Genomic DNA, 19,371 nt, shown 5'->3' with positions numbered 1-19,371 from the left:
AAATAAAGTTAATAAGTTACTATGGTGTAGACAAAAATGTAGTCTCTGGAGTTATAAAAGTTGACAGTCCTGATGGCCTGTGGGAAGAAACTCCGTCTCATCCTCTCCGTTTTCACAGCGTGACAGTAGCATCTGGAACAGTCCGTTACTGGGGTGGCAGGGGTCCCTCATGATCTTGCTTGCTCTGGATCTGCACCTCCTGATGTATAGGTCCTGCAGGGGGACGAGTGTAGTTCCCATGGTGCGTTCTGCCGAACGCACTACTCTCTGCAGGGCCATCCTGTCCTGGGCAGAGCTGTTCCCAAACCAGACTGTAATGTTGCCGGACAGGATGCTCTCTACAGCCCCAGAGTAGAAGCAATGATGGATCCTCAGAGACACTCAGAATTTCCTCAGCTGTCTAAGGTGGTAAAGGCGCTGCTTTACCTTAACCACCAGTGCGGCAATGTGCGTTGCCAAGTATTTAAAACTGCTCACCCTATCCACAGTAGACCCATTTATCTCCAGTGGCGTGTGCGTCCTTGGATGTTTAGCCCTTCTGAAGTCCACAATCAGCTCCTTTGTTTTAGTGACATTCAAGAGGAGGCTATTGTCCTGACACCAGAGTGCCAGATCAGCCACCTCCTCCCGGTAGGCCTTCTCATCGTTGTTGGAGATCCGGCCCACCACCACAGTGTCATAGCCCTCTGCTCACTCAGCAACAATCCCAACATTATTATCAAACCCGCTGACAAGAGAGGTGCCATTGTAATCTGACAGGCTGAACTCTACTGTGCTGAGACCAGGTGCCAGCTCTCAGATACCTCCTCATACCTACCCCTTGACCATGACCCCACAGAAGATCTCCAGGCCATCATCTCCCAGACTTTCACCAATCTCATCACCTGTAGCAATCTCCACTCCCCAGCCTCCAACCTTATCGTTCCCCAGCTTCCCACTGCAGAGTTTTGTCTCCTTCCCTACACCCACAAACAGGGCTGCCCTGGAAGACTAATTGTTTCTGCCTGCTCCTGCCCCACAAAACGCATCTCCAAATACCACGATTCCATCCTATCCCCCATTGACAATTCCCATCTGACCAACATCCGAGATACCTCACACACCCTTCAACAATTTAATTTCTAGAACCCATTGCCTCATCTTTATCATGGACGACCAGTACCTTTGTACCTCCAAACCCCACCAGGAAGATCTCATGCCTATTCTGTATAAAATACGTGGATGCTCAAAATATTAGAAAATATATCTCTATAATTCCTTGGTGCCTATTGAGTAACCAGAGAAAACTTTTCCGTGAGATGATCTTTCTTCAAAATCAAAATAACTTGGCCCTGACAAGTACAAAGTCAGGAAAAAGGGAGATTAAAGTAAAACAAAGGAGAGGTTTTTTAGAGGATGAAAGGCAAGTTTGATATAAAGAGTAAAGGAGCTTTGGCACATTAAAGAAAAAGAGAATGATTTTGGCATATACAGAATATTTTTAAATAATTATAGCGGCGATAGCAACAGCAGTTTCATTACCAACATCTGCTGTCTGAAAATACATTGGAACAATGATGGTGTCAAGTTTGGAAGCTTGGATTATGCCAAATCAAAATATGACATAGATTAAACTTCATTTGAACAGTTTAGGAGGATAATTTCTAACACAAATGGGAATTTCAATTGGCAGAAAATGGCCAACAGGGTACTTCATGAGAATTGTATGAAAGTGTCCAGTGGTATGGCTGAAATACTTTCGTCAACCAACTGAGAGATATGCATTGTGCACAAATATGTATCGGCCTTTATCCTAACATTGGACTCCGGAGATCTGCCACACCATACCTTCACCCCTCATCAGCAGTATGGGATCTGGGAAGAATGGCACTGAAGATCAGGAGTGAAGGAAGAGAGCAGAGATATAGACAATAGACAATAGGTGCAGGAGTAGGCCATTCAGCCCTTCGAGCCAGCACCGCCATTCAATGCGATCATGGCTGATCACTCTCAATCAGTACCCCGTTCCTGCCTTCTCCCCATACCCCCTCACTCCGCTATCCTTAAGAGCTCTATCCAGCTCTCTCTTGAAAGCATCCAACGAACTGGCCTCCACTGCCTTCTGAGGCAGAGAATTCCACACCTTCACCACTCTGGCACAACCTCAATCGTACAGGAAACAAGTGAGGACTGAGACAAAGTTAAAGATATTCCTACAATAGTCAGAAAAGAATTTGCAATGAAGGAAAAAGTGGTGCAGCAAGTGAAGCTGCTGATGCTATGCTCAGCACAACTTCAATCCTGTCTGCCAGTATTGCCTGTGTAAAGTTTGCACATTTACCGTGTGAAAGCTTGGTTTTTCCAAGGCGCAGACAACCCATCCACATCTTTATCATTCATTAATTTCATCCAGGAGAGTTAATGCCATTTATTTGCATCTGAACTTTGAGATGACTAAAGCAGCCCACAGAGCTGTAATTCCATCAGTTTTCACTTTTCCCCAAAAATTGACATTTGTAGCATTTTGTAAATCCTTTACTGGTAAGGCAGTCACACACTAAGGAATTTAAATCAGGCCCTCAAACTTTATTTGCACATTTAAAAATCAAATCTTTTGACACAATCTGTTTTTAAGAAAATAGAAATGACTATAGAGCCAGTGTTTAGAATTTTTTGTCATGATTTGATTCCAAAGTAAGTCAAAGTATATAATGCAAAATAAAAAGCTGATGTACAAAACAAATACAAAAGTTATCACATGGCAGTTAAACCTTGGTATTATTGGAAGACCACAAGCAGCAAGTAATCCTTTGTAGGTATGTACCATGAACTAATAAATCCATCAAAGTATCAAGGCATCCAAAATGTTGTTGTACTTTTGAATCTGTGCATTTAAATACTGCAGCTCCGCAGAAGTTTATTTCCAGAATGTTTTTTTGAATGAACATATGCAGAGTATGGTTTCTAAATGTTGGAATTAATGACACTTTGTGATGGTAAGTTTGTAATTGGGAAGGAATAATTTGCATTGTTACACACAAAATGCATGAATACAAATGTTAAGTTCAACACATTTTCATTTTTATATTGGATGCATTTGGTATTGGTTATTTGAACAAAGTTTAGCACCATAGCAATTTCCTATCTAAATTGGCCAAAACTTCCACTGGAAAATAGCATAATTTCATGAACAGTTATCAGTTGTATGATTGAAATAGAAAGTTTTATAAGATGGTGTTTAAAAAAATCTAGTTAATGAATGATATATTAATGATCATCAATTCAATTGCTTTACAAATTGACTATACATCACTGTTACTCTCAAAACAAAAAAAAACTTGAAACCTTATCCGTTTTAGACAAGTAAGAAAGTGCTTGCACCCTTTTGGAATGAGTGTTAAAATGTAATGGATGGTCTGCAGAATGGGTGAAAATTTAAATATTCTGCTTATTTACAAGGATTAGTTTTCAAAGTGCATTTAGAGCAGCAAGGTCTAACAAATCTTTAGTTAATTTCACTGTTGAATATAGTAACTCTACTGTACATTTTACATTTTCACAAGCTGCTGATATAGTTTGCATGTTTGAATAAAGGAGAATGTATGTCTGAATTTTAAAATGAGTTAAGACTTAAAAAAGTTGGTAATCCAGAAGATGAATCTGTTTACCAGCACCAGTGAGAGCGAGTTTGCAATCTAGCTGCAGATGGTGTTCCTGGTAACATTAGTAGGTCTGGATCAAATTCCGAACCTACACCAAGCAAAATCTTTATGTTCCTTTTGCAGTTGCTGTTTTTAAAAAGTGGCAAGGAACTTCTGTCTGTGGGATCATAGTGAAATGATTCATTTTGTACTATCTCGGTTTATATTGAGTGTAAATTGCAAGAACTCAGGGAAAAGTCTGCCCACGGTGGACAGCTCGCATTCTCACGCCCTTGTACATGATCCTGGATGCAGACCACAACTAATGTCCCATTTTGTAATCCTGGTACCTTTGTTTGCGTACACAGCGTGGACACGATTGGACACCAGCTTTGCAAACCTTATGGAAAACAGTCCTGCACGTTTTGCACCTAAATAGGAAAATAAAAGAAAACTGGATCATTTGTGAGGCTAGCATTTCACAGAAATGAAATGCATTTAATGTCCATAATTATTTTGAAATTATTTTCTTATATAAAATTGTGGAAAGAATTGAGATATTGTAAACCTTTTTGAGGTGAGATCAAAGCAAGTTTACCAGTAAACACTGAAATTTTGGAAAAATGAGCTGGTGATCTCCAAGGGCAGTTTTTAAATAAAGAAACTTGTTTTTACGCAGAGGGTTACACATCTGTAAAGTTATTTGCCTTAAAAGGCAGTGGATGCCCAACTGTTGAGGAAATTGGAGGCTGAAATGGAAAGGCATTTGGACACTAATCTGGATAGAGCAGGAAATTTGACTAGCCACATGCTTGTTTTGAATAGCAGTACAGATTTGAGGAAATGCATGGACCACTGGCTTCTATCTCTCATATCAAAAAAAGTTCCAATATTTGACAAATTCCATTTAAACTAACTTTTGTATGCCCAATATAATAGATCATTGTTCAATAAGAGATGGTCTGGCTATAATTTGTTTTCTACCCTTTGAAAGTGACTAGAAACTTTCAAGCATGTTGTAGAGGCAATCAGTCAGGAAGTTACAATGCTTGCCAAGAAAGGTTGATAGTTTTGGAGTGTTGGAGAACAGTTGGTGGGGGGGGGGGGGTGGGTTGGTGGATTACAGTGTCACTGTCATTAGTAACCAGCTGGTAAGCCAGGGAAAAGGGATGTGAATATTTTGGTTGAATGAAGTTGGGGGAAGTCCAATTTAGAATGTTCTCCGGAAAATGAAGTTGACCAAAGAGGGCTTACAATTAAATAAACAAAAATAATTTTGATTAAACTGGAGAAACAAGGAACTGCAAGTGTTTATTTATAAAAAAAAAGACACAAAGTGCTGGAGTAACTCAGTGGGTCAATCCACATCCTGAAATGCTGCCAGAACTGTTGAGTTACTCGAACACTTTGGCTCTTTTCTCGATGAAAGTGGAATCGATATTCAACAGAATGGAAAACGCAAAGAAAAATATATATACAACAAATCATAAATTTTGTACTTTTGAACGACAAGCTCGTATATTAAAATTTGCATGACAATTGATTAAACCGACAAATTTTTTCACCGTCAAAGAATAAATAATAATAACTGCACTTTTAACGGACAGTCATGGAACACAGAAATAAGTCCTTTGGCCCAACTTCCCCCTGCTGTCAAAGATGTTCCATCTATGCTAGCCCTACCTGCCCTTGTTTGGCCCATATCCTTTCGAACCTTTCCCATCCACATTATTGCTCACTAATTGCCTTGAAGGTGATAGTGATGAGCTACCCACCTGAGTTTATATAATGGAAGGTACTCCCAATAGTGCTGTTACAGTATGTGGAGAGTATGGAATTTTGACTAAATGAATATGAACAATGGTATTCTTCCATTTTTGAGAGACACTAGACTGAGGTGGATCCGTTGGGACCAAATCTCTCCTGTGGGCGTCCTGGGGCAACCCTCTCCAACTGACGAAGCCTATTGCCGGGCTGGGAGTGTCTCCCAGAGCCGTGGGCGGGCGAGGGGGGACAAGGAAGGGGAGAGGGAGCCACTCACCTCGGCTCCATGCCGCCAGCGCTACAGCCAGAGCGAGGCGTGGACCCAAAGCCTCTCCTGCATTGGTCTAGTATCCTCCCCTCCCCCTCCCCCCCACTCAATCCCCCCTCCATACTCCCTCCCCCCACCCACTCCATCCCCCCCTCAACCCCCTTAAAACTCCCAAAAACCTCTTCTGCATAGGTCTAGCACCCTCCCCCCACCCCTACTCCCCCCCTCCACCCCTACTCCCCCCCTCCACCCCTACTCCCCCCCTCTCCTCCCCCAACGCTACTCACCCATCCCATCCCCTCTCAACATCAACGGGACCCAACTGCGGAGTGCGCAGCCCTGTTGGGGATCCAGCTGGCGGTGAGTGTCCCCCGGGGCCCTGGGCGGGATGCGGTGGCGGGCGGTGAGTGTCCCTCGGGGCCATGCCGGGCCCAGCAACCCTACCGATCTGTGCACCCGTTGGGTAATTTCCTGGTTTTCTAAGCCAATATGTAGAGGAACTAACTAGAGGGTAGGCCATCCTACACCGTGTATTGTGCAATGTGGAAAGATTAGTTAGCAATCTTGTTGTGCAAAGCCCCTTGGGCAACAATGACCATAATATGGTAGAATTCTGCATTAAGATGGACAGTGATACAGTTAATTCAGAGACAAGGGTCCTGAACTTAAACAAAGGTAATTTTGATGGTCTGAGATGGGAATTGGCTGGGATAGACTGGCAAATGACAGGCAAGGGTTGACGGTAGATATGCAATGGCAAAGATTTAACGATTGCATGGATGAATTACCGCAATTGTTCATCCCAGTCTGGCGTAAACAGAAAACAGGGAAGGCGGCTCAACCGTGACTCACGAGGGAAATTAGGGATAGTGTTAAATCCAAGGAAGAGGCATATACATTGGCCAGAGGAAAAGGGGAGGTGCAACGAGACCTGGGTGTCCTTGTACATTAGTCACTGAAAGTAAGCCTGCAGGTACAGCGGGCAGTGAAGAAAGCTAATGGCATGTTGGCCTTCGTAGCGAGAGGATTTGAGTATCGGAGCAAGGAGGTCCTACTGCAGTTGTACATGGCCCTGATGAGACAACACCTGGAGTATTGTATGTAGTTTTGGTCCCCTAATTTGAAGAAGGAAATTCTTGCTATTTATGGGAGTGCAGCGTAGGTTCACCAGGTTAATTCCCAGGATGGCGGGACAGACATATGATGAAAGAATGGATAGACTGGGCTTATATTCACTGGAATTTAGAAGGATGAGAGGGGATCTTATAGAAACATAAAATTCTTAAGGGATTGGACAGGCTAGATGCAGGCCTGCATCTCTGATGTTGGGGGAGTCCAGAACTAGCGGTTGGCCATTTAGGACTGAGATGAGGAAAATCTTTTTCACCCAGAGAGTTGTGAATCTGTTGATTTCTCTGCCACAGAATTTACTGGATGTATTTAAGAGAGAGTTAGATATAGCTCTTATGGCTTACGGAATCAAAGGATATGGGGAGAAAGCAGGAATGGGGACTGTTTTGGATGATCAGCCATGATCTTATTGAATGGCGGTGCTGGCTTCAAGGGCCGAATGACCTACTCCTGCACCTATTTTCTATGTCTCTACGTATTGATGGAAAGGTCTTCCACAGTTCAATGTGGGTCCAGTAGCGACGGGCACAGGACTGTCACTGTAATACAATGGGCTAGTCATGAGAACACAAAACAAAGACGAAAGCGGAGGCAATTCCGTTCCTCAAGCCAGTTTGTCATTCAATATGATCATCACGACTCTGTCCCAGACTTCACGGTGCTAGTTCCAGTGCTAGTAAGCACAGATCATCAGCACTGGAAATGCTCATTCAAAGAGCTCTTTTAAAAGTTAGATAAACAATAACTTCAGATGCTGAAAATCTGAAACAAAAATAGAAAATGCTGCCCAGCATCTGTGAAATGAGAAATAGTCAACAATTTGGGTCTGTGACTCTTTGCCAGGTCTGGGAAAAAGAGAATGCACGTCTGTTTTCCTTCGAAGGGAAGGTGGGGGAGGTATGTTTGGAATAAAGGGAATGGATTTGGTAGGACGAGCCAAAATGGCTTAATGGGGACAGTTATCAACACGTTAAGTTACTAGGCATATGTTGATATTAAGATTGTGAACTTGCCCAGAAAGCTACCATTATGTAAATCAGACAAGAAAACAGAAAATGGTAAATGCTGAAAAAACTAAACAGGTCAGACAGAAATAATGGAAAGAGAAACAATTAATGTTTCAGAGAAGGGACCCTACATCAGACCTGAGAAAGATAGAAAGAAATTAGACACAAGGAACTGCAGATGGTGATTTACATAAAAATGACAAAATGCTGGAGTAACTCAGCGGATATGGCAGAATGCGATAATAGACAATAGACAATAGGTGCAGGAGTAGGCCATTCAGCCCTTCGAGCCAGCACCGCCATTCAATGCGATCATGCTGATCACTCTCAATCAGTACCCCGTTCCTGCCTTCTCCCCATACCCCCTCACTCCGCTATCCTTAAGAGCTCTATCCAGCTCTCTCTTGAAAGCATCCAACGAACTGGCCTCCACTGCCTTCTGAGGCAGAGAATTCCACACCTTCACCACTCTCTGACTGAAAAAGTTCTTCCTCATCTCCGTTCTAAATGGCCTACCCCTTATTCTTAAACTGTGGCCCCTTGTTCGGATAGGGAGCCTTCATTAGAAAAGTATGGGTAGCATCAAAATGTGGGCAAAATCCATTTAGGCATAAGAGGATACGGTCCTAATGTGAACAACTGGGATTAGAGTATACGGGCAGAAAGGATGACATGGACATGGTGGGCCAAAGGGCCCATTTCAGTGCTGTGGGATTCTATGACTCAAAAGATCATAAGTAATAGTAGAATTAGGACATTCGGCCCATCAAGTCTACTCCGCCATTCAATCATGGCTGATCTATCTCTCCTTCCTAACCCCATTCTCCTGCCATCTCCCCATAACCTCTGACACCTGTACTAATCAAGAATCTATCTATCTCTGCCTTAAATATATCCACTGACTTTGCCTCCACAGCCTTCTGTGACAATGAATTCCACAGATTTACCACCCTGATGGAATACCTCAGTCAGAGTGAAATACAGTAGCTTCTTTGAATTACCATCGCAGTCTCTTCCTCAGATTTCGATCTTGTTCAAATCAGTCACGTTCGACTGAGGTTAAAAGATTCCCAAATAAACCTGATGGGCAAATTTAAATCCATTTTACCGATGTAGAGGAGAGGGAAATGTTAGGACTATGAAAAATTGTCAGGCTTTATAAAAACCTAGCTTTTATGTGACTTTTAGAGTTTACTCTGAATGTAGACTTCAACTGCCTCAGGTGATCCATATCCAAAACTATTGACTTTTGATTGCACCATTCCAATTAAAAAAATCTTCTGATCTGTAAGAGAAAGGCACCAACTTTAAAAAAAAAAGAAAATGGGTGGTCAAAATGCAAAATACAGAAGAACCTAGAAATATGAAAGATGACAGGAAAGCTGGACTTCATTACTCCATAAGGAGGCCGGGTTGTATTGAAGCTGAAAGAGTTTCGATAACTTGGGCCAAATGGGCTTCTTCATCTGTGTCACCGCTCAGAGATCAAAGATATAGTATGGGAACTCACATGAACTCAAGCAACATCTGTCCTTCTGTGGCATATGTAGAATGGTTATCATTTCAGGCCTACTTGGAACTCATATCATTTTTTTTGTGTATATTAATGGCTGTATTGGTGCTGCTTCTGCATTCATATGGAACACAGAAGGCTGTGGGGGACAAATCAATTGATATTTTTAAGGCAGAGATTGACAAATTCTTGATGAGTAAGGGTGTCAGGGGTTATGGGGTGAAGGTAGGAGAATGAGGTTGAGAGAGAAAGATAGCTCAGCCATGATTGAATGGAGGAGTAGATTTCATGGGCCGAATGGCTTTATTCTGCTCTGAGAACTTTACTTATGAACTCAAAAATTTCATTACATTTGCTGCTAAATTCCACCCTGCTCTTCCCTTCGCATAATCCATCCCTGACTCTTATTTCCCTTTTCAGATCTCTGTCTCTTAAAAAAGATTCAATATGGCTCATTTCTGTGCTGTATGACTCCAAACCAAATGGAGATTGGGTCAACGGTTTTTGGAATGTCTTCACTTAGTCCTGGGGGGTGAAATGGTTCTTCCAGTTGCCATAAAATGCGCTAGTAATTCAGCAGGACAGGCAGCATCTCTGGAGAGAAGGAATGGGTGACATTTCGGGTCGAGACCCTTCTTCAGTTGCCTGTTGCCTGTCATTTCAATTCTCGGTCCCACTCTGATCTTTTTGTCTGAGGTCTCCCAGATTGTCACAATCGGTCCCAATACACCCAGGGAAGCATAATCTTTCATCATGACAAGTTGCAGCCTTGGGGACTCAATATCAAATTCAATGATACTGGGTAAAACACTTTGTGTTTGTTTGTTGTACAGCTGACCAATTCTTCTGCAAGGTTATTTACCCGTGTTTCCTTCGTTGCAGATATCAACTGATCTGCTGGCAATTTCCAATATTACTCAAAGTGTTGGAGTAACTCAACAGATCACGCAGCATTTTTGGACAAAAAGGATGGGTGACGTTTTGGACTGAAGTCTGAAGACAGGTACCGATCTGAAGTGTCACCCATCCTTTTTATTCAAATATGCTGCCTGACCCGCTGAGTTACTCCAATACTTTGTGTCTATCTTCAGTATAAACCAGCATTTGCAGTTCCTTCCTACATACTTCAACATTACCCACTTGGTCTCCATTTTATACACCGTCTACAATCTGCATTCACAGTCTTTACAAGCATCTTTATTTATCGTCTCTATCTCTACCTTCCCTCATTAATCTATAGGGGCGGCACTGTGGCGCAATGGTAGAGTTGCTGCCTTACAGCGCTTACAGCGCCAGAGACCCGGGTTCAATCCAGACTATGGGTACTGTCTGTACGCAGTTTGTATGTTCTCCCTGTGACCACATGGGTTTTCTCCGAGATCTTCGGTTTTCTCCCACACTCCAAAGACGTACAGGTTTGTAGGTTAATTGTAAAAAATTGTCCCGAGTGTGGGTCGGGTAGTGTCAATGTGCAGGGATCGCTGGTTGGTGTGGACTCAGTGGGCCGAAGGGCCTGTTTCCGCACTGTATCTCTGAATTAAACTATTCAGCAGAGAGCTTCATAAAGAGTGCATCACCATTACAATGCCAGAATCTCCCTATCAATGGATGTTCCCTTGTCCTATCCATCTTTCATCATTCTCTTCGCAACTTAAAATTAACCTGCTTGCTAACTTTTTTAGTTCTAATAAAGTCTTTGATCTGATTCATTAACTATTTTTTTAATGACAGTTGTTGCCACCCTGCTACTTGTTTCCAGAATATATATTTTTAAACATTTAATCATGTAAAGTTGTCCACATTGTTTCCAGTGTTTAAATAAAGGTCTGTGCTACATCCAATGAAAAACACAAAACCCCCAACAAGCATTATGGAAAACAACATCCTGTCTACAGTCTGAAGGGTCCTGACCTGAAAAGTCACCTATTGCTGTCCTACAGAGATGCTGCCTGACCCGCTGAGTTACTCCAGCATTGTCTCTCTTTCCTGGCTACAATCAGCTGATACAATGAGCAGTAACATCAAAGAGGCTGGGATTGATCACCAGCACTTAACATTCAAATACAATAAAAACCATACACTATTAGTCATAGAGTGATACAGTGTGGCACACTGGCCAACAATGTCCCAGCAACACTAGTCCCACTTGCCTGCACTTGGTCCATATCCCTCCAAACCTGTCCTATCCATGTACCTAGCTGTTTCTTAAATGATGGGATAGTCCCAGCCTCAACTACCTCCTCTGGCAGCTTGTTCCATACACCCACCACCCTTTGTGTGAAAAAGTTGTCCCTCGGATTTCTATTAAATTTCTATTAAACCTATGTCCTCTGGTCCTCGATTCCCCTACTCTGGGCAAGAGACTCTGTGCATCTACCGATCTATTCCTCTCATGATTTTATACACCTCCATAAGATCACCCCCCCCATCCTCCTCCGCACCCAGCCTACTCAACCTCTCCCTGTAGCTCACACCCTCTAGTCCTCGCAACATCCTCGGAAATCTTTTCGGAGCCCTTTCAAGCTTAACAATATTCTTCAAATTACTACAAAAAAATCAGCAGTACATAAAATATCTACAACATTTTAGACATTAGGATGAAGGTTAATCTCCATTTCCAAATGTATCAACTTGTTTCTCTAATTGGAAGCTGTGTGTGCCGATTCTTCAAATATTCTAATTGCCAATGAATGCTCAGCCTTCTTGTTGAATTTTTCCTATAGTTCATTGGCTTTGTACATGGTCTGATGAGAACTGTAGTTGCTAGTTGATAGTTGAACTGCATACCTTGTAGTTGATTCAAATTCAAAAGGGAAGATGATGTCGTCACTGCTGCAGATCTGGCAGATGAAGCCACGCTGAGTACAAAGGTCACACATATAGACATGATTGGTGGCGTAATGGATAGCTTGCTGTATGAATGCTTCAAACATTCCATGGGCTATCTGCAAGATGGAGCGTCGTTGACATTCAGCATAATAGTGCACTAAATAACATGTTTTTTTGCATAGGCATATTAAACTATCTTAGCAAGTTCTCTTCAGGGCATGTCCACATTCAAAAATACCACAGAAGCACTAGTGTGCAAAATATGAATTTCAAAGTTGATGCATGGTCAAACAGTGAGATTTTTGTGTTTCAAACATGGTTTGAAAATCATGTAAGAGATAATCAATAAATCATATTTTCTCTTGCTCAAGATCAGATAAACCCATTCTTTAACCCTTCTTTCAGCATACTTCAATACTTTGTCAGATTTCTTAAGTTTTACAGAAGCTTTTCTTATCAGGGTGGGAAGAAGTGTAGTCTAGATAGCTGTGGGAGTCAGTAGGTTCGTGGTAGATGTCAGTCAATAGTCTGTCTCCTGCGATGGAGACGGTGAGATCCAGAAATGGTAGGGAGATGTCGGAGTTGGCTCAAGTGAATTTGTGTGCAGGATGGAAATTAGTCATGAAGTTGATGAGGTCAGTGAGTTTTGCATGGGTGTAGGAGGCAGCACCGATGCAGTCGTCAATGTAGTGGAGGTAGAGGTCAGTGAGTTTGGCATGGGTGCAAACCTACTGACTCCCATAGCTATCTAGACTACACTTCTTCCCACCCTGCTTCCTGGAAAGACTATCCCCTACTCCCAATTCCTCCGTCTACGCCGCGTCTGCGCCCAGGATGAGGTTTTCCATACTAGATCATCAGAGATGTCCTCATTCTTTAGGAAACGGGAGTCCCCCTCTTCCTTATAGATGAGGCTCTCCTCGATATCCCGCAGATCCGCTCTTGCTCCCCCTCCCCCCATTCACAACAAGGACAGAGTCCCCCTTGTCCTCACCTTCCACCCCATCAGCCGTCGCATACAGCATATAATCCTCCAACACTTTCGCCACCTCCAACGGGATCCCATTACAGGCCACATCTTCACATCTCCACCCCATTTTGCTTTCCGCAGAGACCATTCCCACCCAAACCACCCCGTCCTCAGGTACTTTTCCCTGCAACCACAGGAGATGCAACACCTGTCCCTTTACCTCCCCCCTCGACTCCATCCAAGGACCACAACAGTCTTTTCAGGTGAGGCAGAGGTTCACTTGCACCTCCTCCAACCTCATCTACTGTATCTGCTGTTCCAGCTGTCAACTTCTGTACATCGGCAAGACCAAGCGCAGACTCATTTCTCTGAACATCTCCGCTCAGTCCACCTTAACTTACCGGATCTCCCAGTTGCTCAGCACTTTAACTCCCCCACCCATTCCCAATCTGACCTTTCTGTCCAAGGCCTTCTCCATTGTCAGAGTGCGGCCCAGCACCTCATATTTCGCTTGGGTAGCTTACACCCCAGCGGTATGAACATTGACTTCTCTAACGTCAAATAGCCCTTGCTTTCCCTCTCTCTCCATCCCTTCCCCAGTTCTCCCACCAGTCTTACAGTCTCTAACTATCTTCTATCTTTGTCCCACCCACTCCCCTGACATCAGTCTGAAGAAGGGTCACCCATTCCTTCTCTCCAGAGATGCTGTCTGTCCTGCTGCGTGACTCCAGCATTTTGTGTCTACTTTTGATTTAAACCAGCATCTGCAGTTCTTTCCTACACATTTTATACCGTGGAACAGTTCACGGCAGCCCAGCAAAGCATTCAATACTTTGGGACTATCCCAACATTTAACAAACAGTTATACAGGTACATGGATAGGACAGGTTTGGACGGATATGGACGCGGGCAGGTGGGGCTAGTTGGCTGGTGTGGGCAAGTTAGGCCAAAGTGCCTGTTTCCACACTGTATTACTCTATGACTCTAATTTCAGTGCATCTTGCAAGGAAATCTAAATGCTTGAGATAAATGCCCTTAGTAGTTTAACTGCATGTTAGCGTTGGTTGCGAACATTTCTCAGGTATAGAACCCTGTTGGAATCCCTAATAAGTAGACAGCATTTTTGCAATGCTGCAATTCAAATTCGTACTAAGCTTAATTTTCATGAGAATGACTAAAATTTGTTAATTAAACCTTTCACTTCATCAGCATTGCAATAGTGGAGTTCTAGTCATGCAGAATGGAAACAAATCCTTTGGCCCAACTTGTCCATGCCAACCAAGATGCAGCATCTAAGCTAGCCCCATTTACGTGCTTTTGGCCAATATCCCTCAAACCTTTCCTATCCATGTATCAATTCAAACGATTTTAAATGTTACTCAATCTGCCTCAACTACTTTATCTGGCAGCTTATTCCATACCTTCTGTGTTTCACCTCAGATTCCTATTAAATCTTACCTCTCTCATCTTAAATCTATTCCCTCTACTTTTTGAATCCCTTACACTACGATGTAGTGTATCTAGACTTTCAGAAAGCCTTTGATAGGGTCCCACACGGAAGATTGGTGAGCAAAATTAGAGCACATGGTATTGGAGGTAGGGTGTTGACATGGATAGAGAATTGGTTGGCAGACAGGAAGCAAAGAATAGGGTCCTTTTCAGAATGGCAGGCAGTGGCGAGTCGAGTGCCGCAAGGCTCGGTGTTGGGGCCGCAATTATTTACCATATATATATTAATGATTTCGATGAAGGAATTAGAAGTAACACTAGCAAGTATGCAGATGACACAAAGCTGGGTGGCAGTGTGAACTGCGAAGAGGATGTTGGGAGGTTGCAGGGTGACCTGAACAGGTTGAGTGAGTGGGCAGATGCATGGCAGATGCAGTAGAATGTAGATAAATGTGAGGTTATCCACTTTGGCGGCAAAAACAAGGAGGCAGATTATTATCTCAATGGTGTCAGGTTAGGTAAGCGGGAAGTGCAGCGAGACCTGGGTGTCCTTGTACACCAGTCACTGAAAGTTGGCATGCAGGTTCAGCAGGCAGTGAAGAAAGTTAATGGCATGTTGGCCTTCATAACGAGAGGATTTGAGTATAGGAGTAAAGAGGTTCTTCTGCAGTTGTATAGGGCCCTGGTAAGACCACATATGGAGTATTGTGTACAGTTTTGGTCTCCTAATTTGAGGAAGGACATCCTTGTAATTGAGGCAGTGCAGCGTAGGTTCAAGAAATTGATCCCTCGGATGGCGGGACTGTCATATGAGGAAAGATTGAAAAGACTGTGCTTGTATTTACTGGACTTTAGAAGGATGAGAGTGGATCTTATAGAGACATATAAAATTATAAAAGGACTGGACAAGCTAGATGCAGGAAAAATGTTCCCAATGTTGGGCGAGTCGAGAACCAGGGGCCACAGTCTTAGAATAAAGGGGAGGCCATTTAAAACTGAGGTGAGAAGGAACTTTTTCACCCAGAGAATTGTGGAATTCTCTGCCACAGAGGGCAGTGGAGGCCAAATCACTGGATGAGTTTAAGAGAGAGTTAGATAGAGCACCAGGGGCTAGTGGAATCAAGGGATATGGGGAGAAGGCAGGCACGGGTTACTGATTGTGGATGATCAGCCATGATCACAATGAATGGCGGTGCTTGCTTGAACGGCCGAATGGCCTCCTCCTGCACGTATTTTGTATGTTTCTATCATCCTCATAAATTATCTCTGTACTCTATCTGAAAGCAGGGTGATTAAAATTGAACATATACTCCAAGTGCAGCCTCACAACTATCTTGTACAACTGTAACATAACATCTTAACATATATACTCAATTCCCTCACTGATAGTTCTCAAAGTCACTCAAAATGAATGTGCCAAAAGCCTCCTTCAGCACTCCCTCTACCTGTGACATCACTTTCAAGAAACTATGACTACCTCCTAGATCCCTCCATTCTACAACTCTCACCAGAGCCCTATTGTTCACTGTGAAATCCGGGCCCTGAGTTGACTTCCCAAGATGCAACACCTCAGACATATCCGAATTAAACTCTATTAGCAATTCCTCTGCCCATTTGCCCATCTGAAGAAGATCCCGTTGTAATTCTGGATAACCATCTTCATTGACTGTGATACTATCTATTTTAGTATCAACTAAAAACTTACTGATCCTGCCAAAGTACAATTTCATCCAAATGATTGATATAAACGACAACAGCAATGGGCTCAGCACCGACCTTCAAGGCACATCACCAGTCATCGGCCTCCAGTCTGAAAAACAACATTGCATCACCACCCTCTGCTTCCAACCATGAAGCCAATTCTGTAACCAGTTAACTAACTCTCTCTGGTTCTCATGTGATCTCAACTTCTGGAGCAGTCTACCTTCAAAGGTCTTGCTGAAGTCCATACAGACTATGTCTACATTCCTGCCCTCGTCAACCTTCTTAGTTATTTCTTTAAAAAACTCAAAGCTAGTGAGACACAAGCTCCCACAAACAAAACCATGCTGATGGTCCCTAATCAACCCCCGTCTATCTATTTGCATGTTATCTTATCCTCCAGAATCCTCTCCATTAACTTTCCTAGCACAGATGTTCGGCTCACTGGTCTATAGTTCCTAGGTTTTTCTTTACAATCCTCTTAAACAGAAGCACAACATTAGGACATCCAGATGTGACTGAATCACATTAATCTTTTGGCTATGGGATGCAACATAAACCATGTGGGACATATATCAGCCGGTAATGCAGATTTTCAAATGCCTTCAGGCTTTTACAATTTCATCACTCCATATTTGAAAAATTTGCTGCAAAATTCCAAATAGGTAAGATCTATGAATTAATTTAAGCTGATGTAACATATTTATTAAAATGAATTATTATAATAAACAAAATATCACATATTTTACATTGCAGAACATATATAAGGGAGTTAAAAATCATTGACCTGTCGAAGATCAGAGACACTGTATAGATGGGCTGATTCCAAGAGATACTTCTTCTGTTCCAACCTGAAACAGATAAGCAACGCTAAATGTTCCACACTGCTAATGGAAAGTATCTTTTCTCATTCACGTTGAGCAGCTTAATTCTTGAATCAGTTATCAAATATGGAACGATAGCCAATGACGGATAAGGCTTGTTGACGAAAAGAATGAGGCAAATTCTCTGGCAGTAGCAAAGCTTGTCAATGGAGCAAAGAAAAAAATAAATGCTTTTTAATAACCCACAGTGGAACTCAACCTGGAACTTCCTCCCCAATAGCAATATGGGAGTTCCCTCACCAGTGGAACTGCGTAGGTTCACAAAAGCAGTCTCACCATCTTTCCAAAGGCAATGCCAGCAATGCCCAAATCCTATGAATGAATAAATGAAAAACAGATGGAATAACAGATGGAACAGCACGGTGGCGCAGCGGTTGAGGTACTGCCGCACAGCGCCAAAGAAACCATGTTCGATCCTGACTATGGGTGATGTCTATATGGAGTTTGTACTTTCTCCTTGCGACCACTTTAGTTTTCTCCGGGTGTTCCTCCCACAATCCAAAATCGTACAGGTTTATAGGTTAATTGGCTTTGGTAAAAATTAAAAATTATTGCTAGTGTGTAGGAGTGTCCGTGTACACGGATCGTTGGTTGGTGCGGACTTGGTGGGCCAAAGGGCTTGTTTCCGTGCTGTATCTCTAAACTGAACTTTTACATTCAGAGCGAATTAAGGAATTTAGATTACTGCTTGTTTTTGGATGGTTTGGAAATTTTTAGCAAATTAAATAGCTATACTAGATAGTCAACACGGTGCAGTGGTAATAACAAGATGGACTTTGATTAAACCCCAGCATGGTGTTGATAGGTTAATTGGCCAGTGTAATTTAATAGGTTAATTGGCCAGTGTAATTTGCATTCAGCGAGTGTGGGTGTGTGTGGAGAGAATAAAAATGAGATTAAGGTAGGATTAGCATAAATTGACACAGTGATAATTAATGCCAGATGAGTATTGATGGCTGGTGGACGCTCAGAAGGACGAAAGGGTCTGTTTCTCTGCTGTATCTCTCCATGACACTCAAAAACAATGCACTCTATAATTTGTGCAAAATGACCACAGCATCACTAGTGTATTAATCTCACTCTACATTTTATGAAGGCTTAGCCACATCTCCTATCAGATTTACTGGTACAATTCAATCTGTTTTAGTCTTTCCAAAATCAATTAAATCCCCATCATTCCTCAAAAGGAACAATACACTTGTTTCTGTGTAGGAAGGAACTACAAATGTTGGTTTAACCCAAAGATAGACACAAAATACTGGAGTAACTCATCTCTGGAGAGAAGGAATGTGTGATGTTTCGGGTCGAGACCCTTCTTCAGACTAGGGTCAGGGGAAAGGGAAACAAGAAATATAGACGGTGATGTAGAAAGATATAGAACAAATGAATGAAAGATATGCAAAAAAGTAACGATAATAAAGGAAACAGGCCATTGTTAGCTGTTTGCTAGGTGAGAACGGGAAGTTGGTGCGACTTGGGTGGGGGAGGGATGGAATGAGAGGGAATGCAGGGGTTACTTGAAGTTAAATAAATCAATAGTCATACCACTGGGTTGTAAACAGAAAAATGCTGGAGTAACTCAGCGGGTCCGGCAGCATTTCTGGAGAGAAGGAATGGGTGACGTTTCGGGACGAGACCCTTCGGTCTCGACCCGAAACGTCACCCATTCCTTCTCTCCAGAGATGTTGCCTGAGCCGCTAAGTTACTCCAGCATTTTGTGTCTACCTTCGATCTGCATCTGCAGTTTTTTTTCCTACACCACTGGGCTGTAAGCTGCCCAAGCAAAATATGAGATGCTGTTCCTCCAATTTGCCTTTAGCCTCGCTCTGACAATGGAGGAGGTTTAGGACAAAAAGGTCAATGTGGGAAGGGGAATTAAAGGGTTTAGCAACCGAGAGATCTACGTTTGGTCTCGCCGATGTATAAGAGTCCACATCTCGAACAATGGATACAGTAGATGAGGTTGGAGGAGGTGCAAGTGAACCTCCTTCAAACCTTAAAGGACTGTCGGGGTCCCTGGTCAGAGTCAAGAGAGGAGGTATAGGGATAGGTGTTGCATCTCCTGTGGTTGCAGGGGAAGGTACCTCGGGATGGGGGTAGTTTGGGTGGGATGGGATGAGTTAACCATGGAGTTGGGGAAGGAACAGTCTCTTTGGAAGGCGGAAAGGGGTGCGGGGTACTGAGGAGACACGTGCGAGGGCCCCATCTATGATGGAAGAGGGAAACCCATGTTCC

At 42.9% G+C, this 19,371-nt stretch overlaps 1 protein-coding gene across 5 annotated transcripts in view; it reads right to left on the bottom strand.

Moving 5' to 3' along the window:
* Positions 1-2,300: 2,300 nt before the first annotated feature.
* The window catches only part of plekhm1 (pleckstrin homology domain containing, family M (with RUN domain) member 1), a 60,975-nt gene continuing 43,904 nt past the window's right edge, over positions 2,301-19,371 (bottom strand). For 3 of the 5 annotated variants that reach the window (XM_078424648.1, XM_078424649.1, XM_078424650.1), the window contains exons 10-12: positions 17,040-17,103; positions 12,091-12,248; positions 2,301-4,051 (exon numbers count right to left, since the gene is read on the bottom strand). In XM_078424648.1, the coding sequence (XP_078280774.1) occupies positions 3,943-4,051; positions 12,091-12,248; positions 17,040-17,103 (331 nt within the window). In that variant the 3' untranslated portion in view covers positions 2,301-3,942. Of the gene's footprint in view, positions 4,052-8,753; positions 9,076-12,090; positions 12,249-17,039; positions 17,104-19,371 lie in introns of all 5 variants that reach the window. The other 2 variants (XM_078424651.1, XM_078424653.1) reach the window with 2 other exon arrangements.

The sequence above is a fragment of the Rhinoraja longicauda genome, chromosome 29 (genome assembly GCF_053455715.1).
Source record: "Rhinoraja longicauda isolate Sanriku21f chromosome 29, sRhiLon1.1, whole genome shotgun sequence".
Classification (NCBI taxonomy): domain Eukaryota; kingdom Metazoa; phylum Chordata; class Chondrichthyes; order Rajiformes; family Arhynchobatidae; genus Rhinoraja; species Rhinoraja longicauda.
The sequence above is the reverse complement of the archived record's forward strand: the minus strand, read 5'-3'. Positions and strand labels throughout refer to the sequence as shown.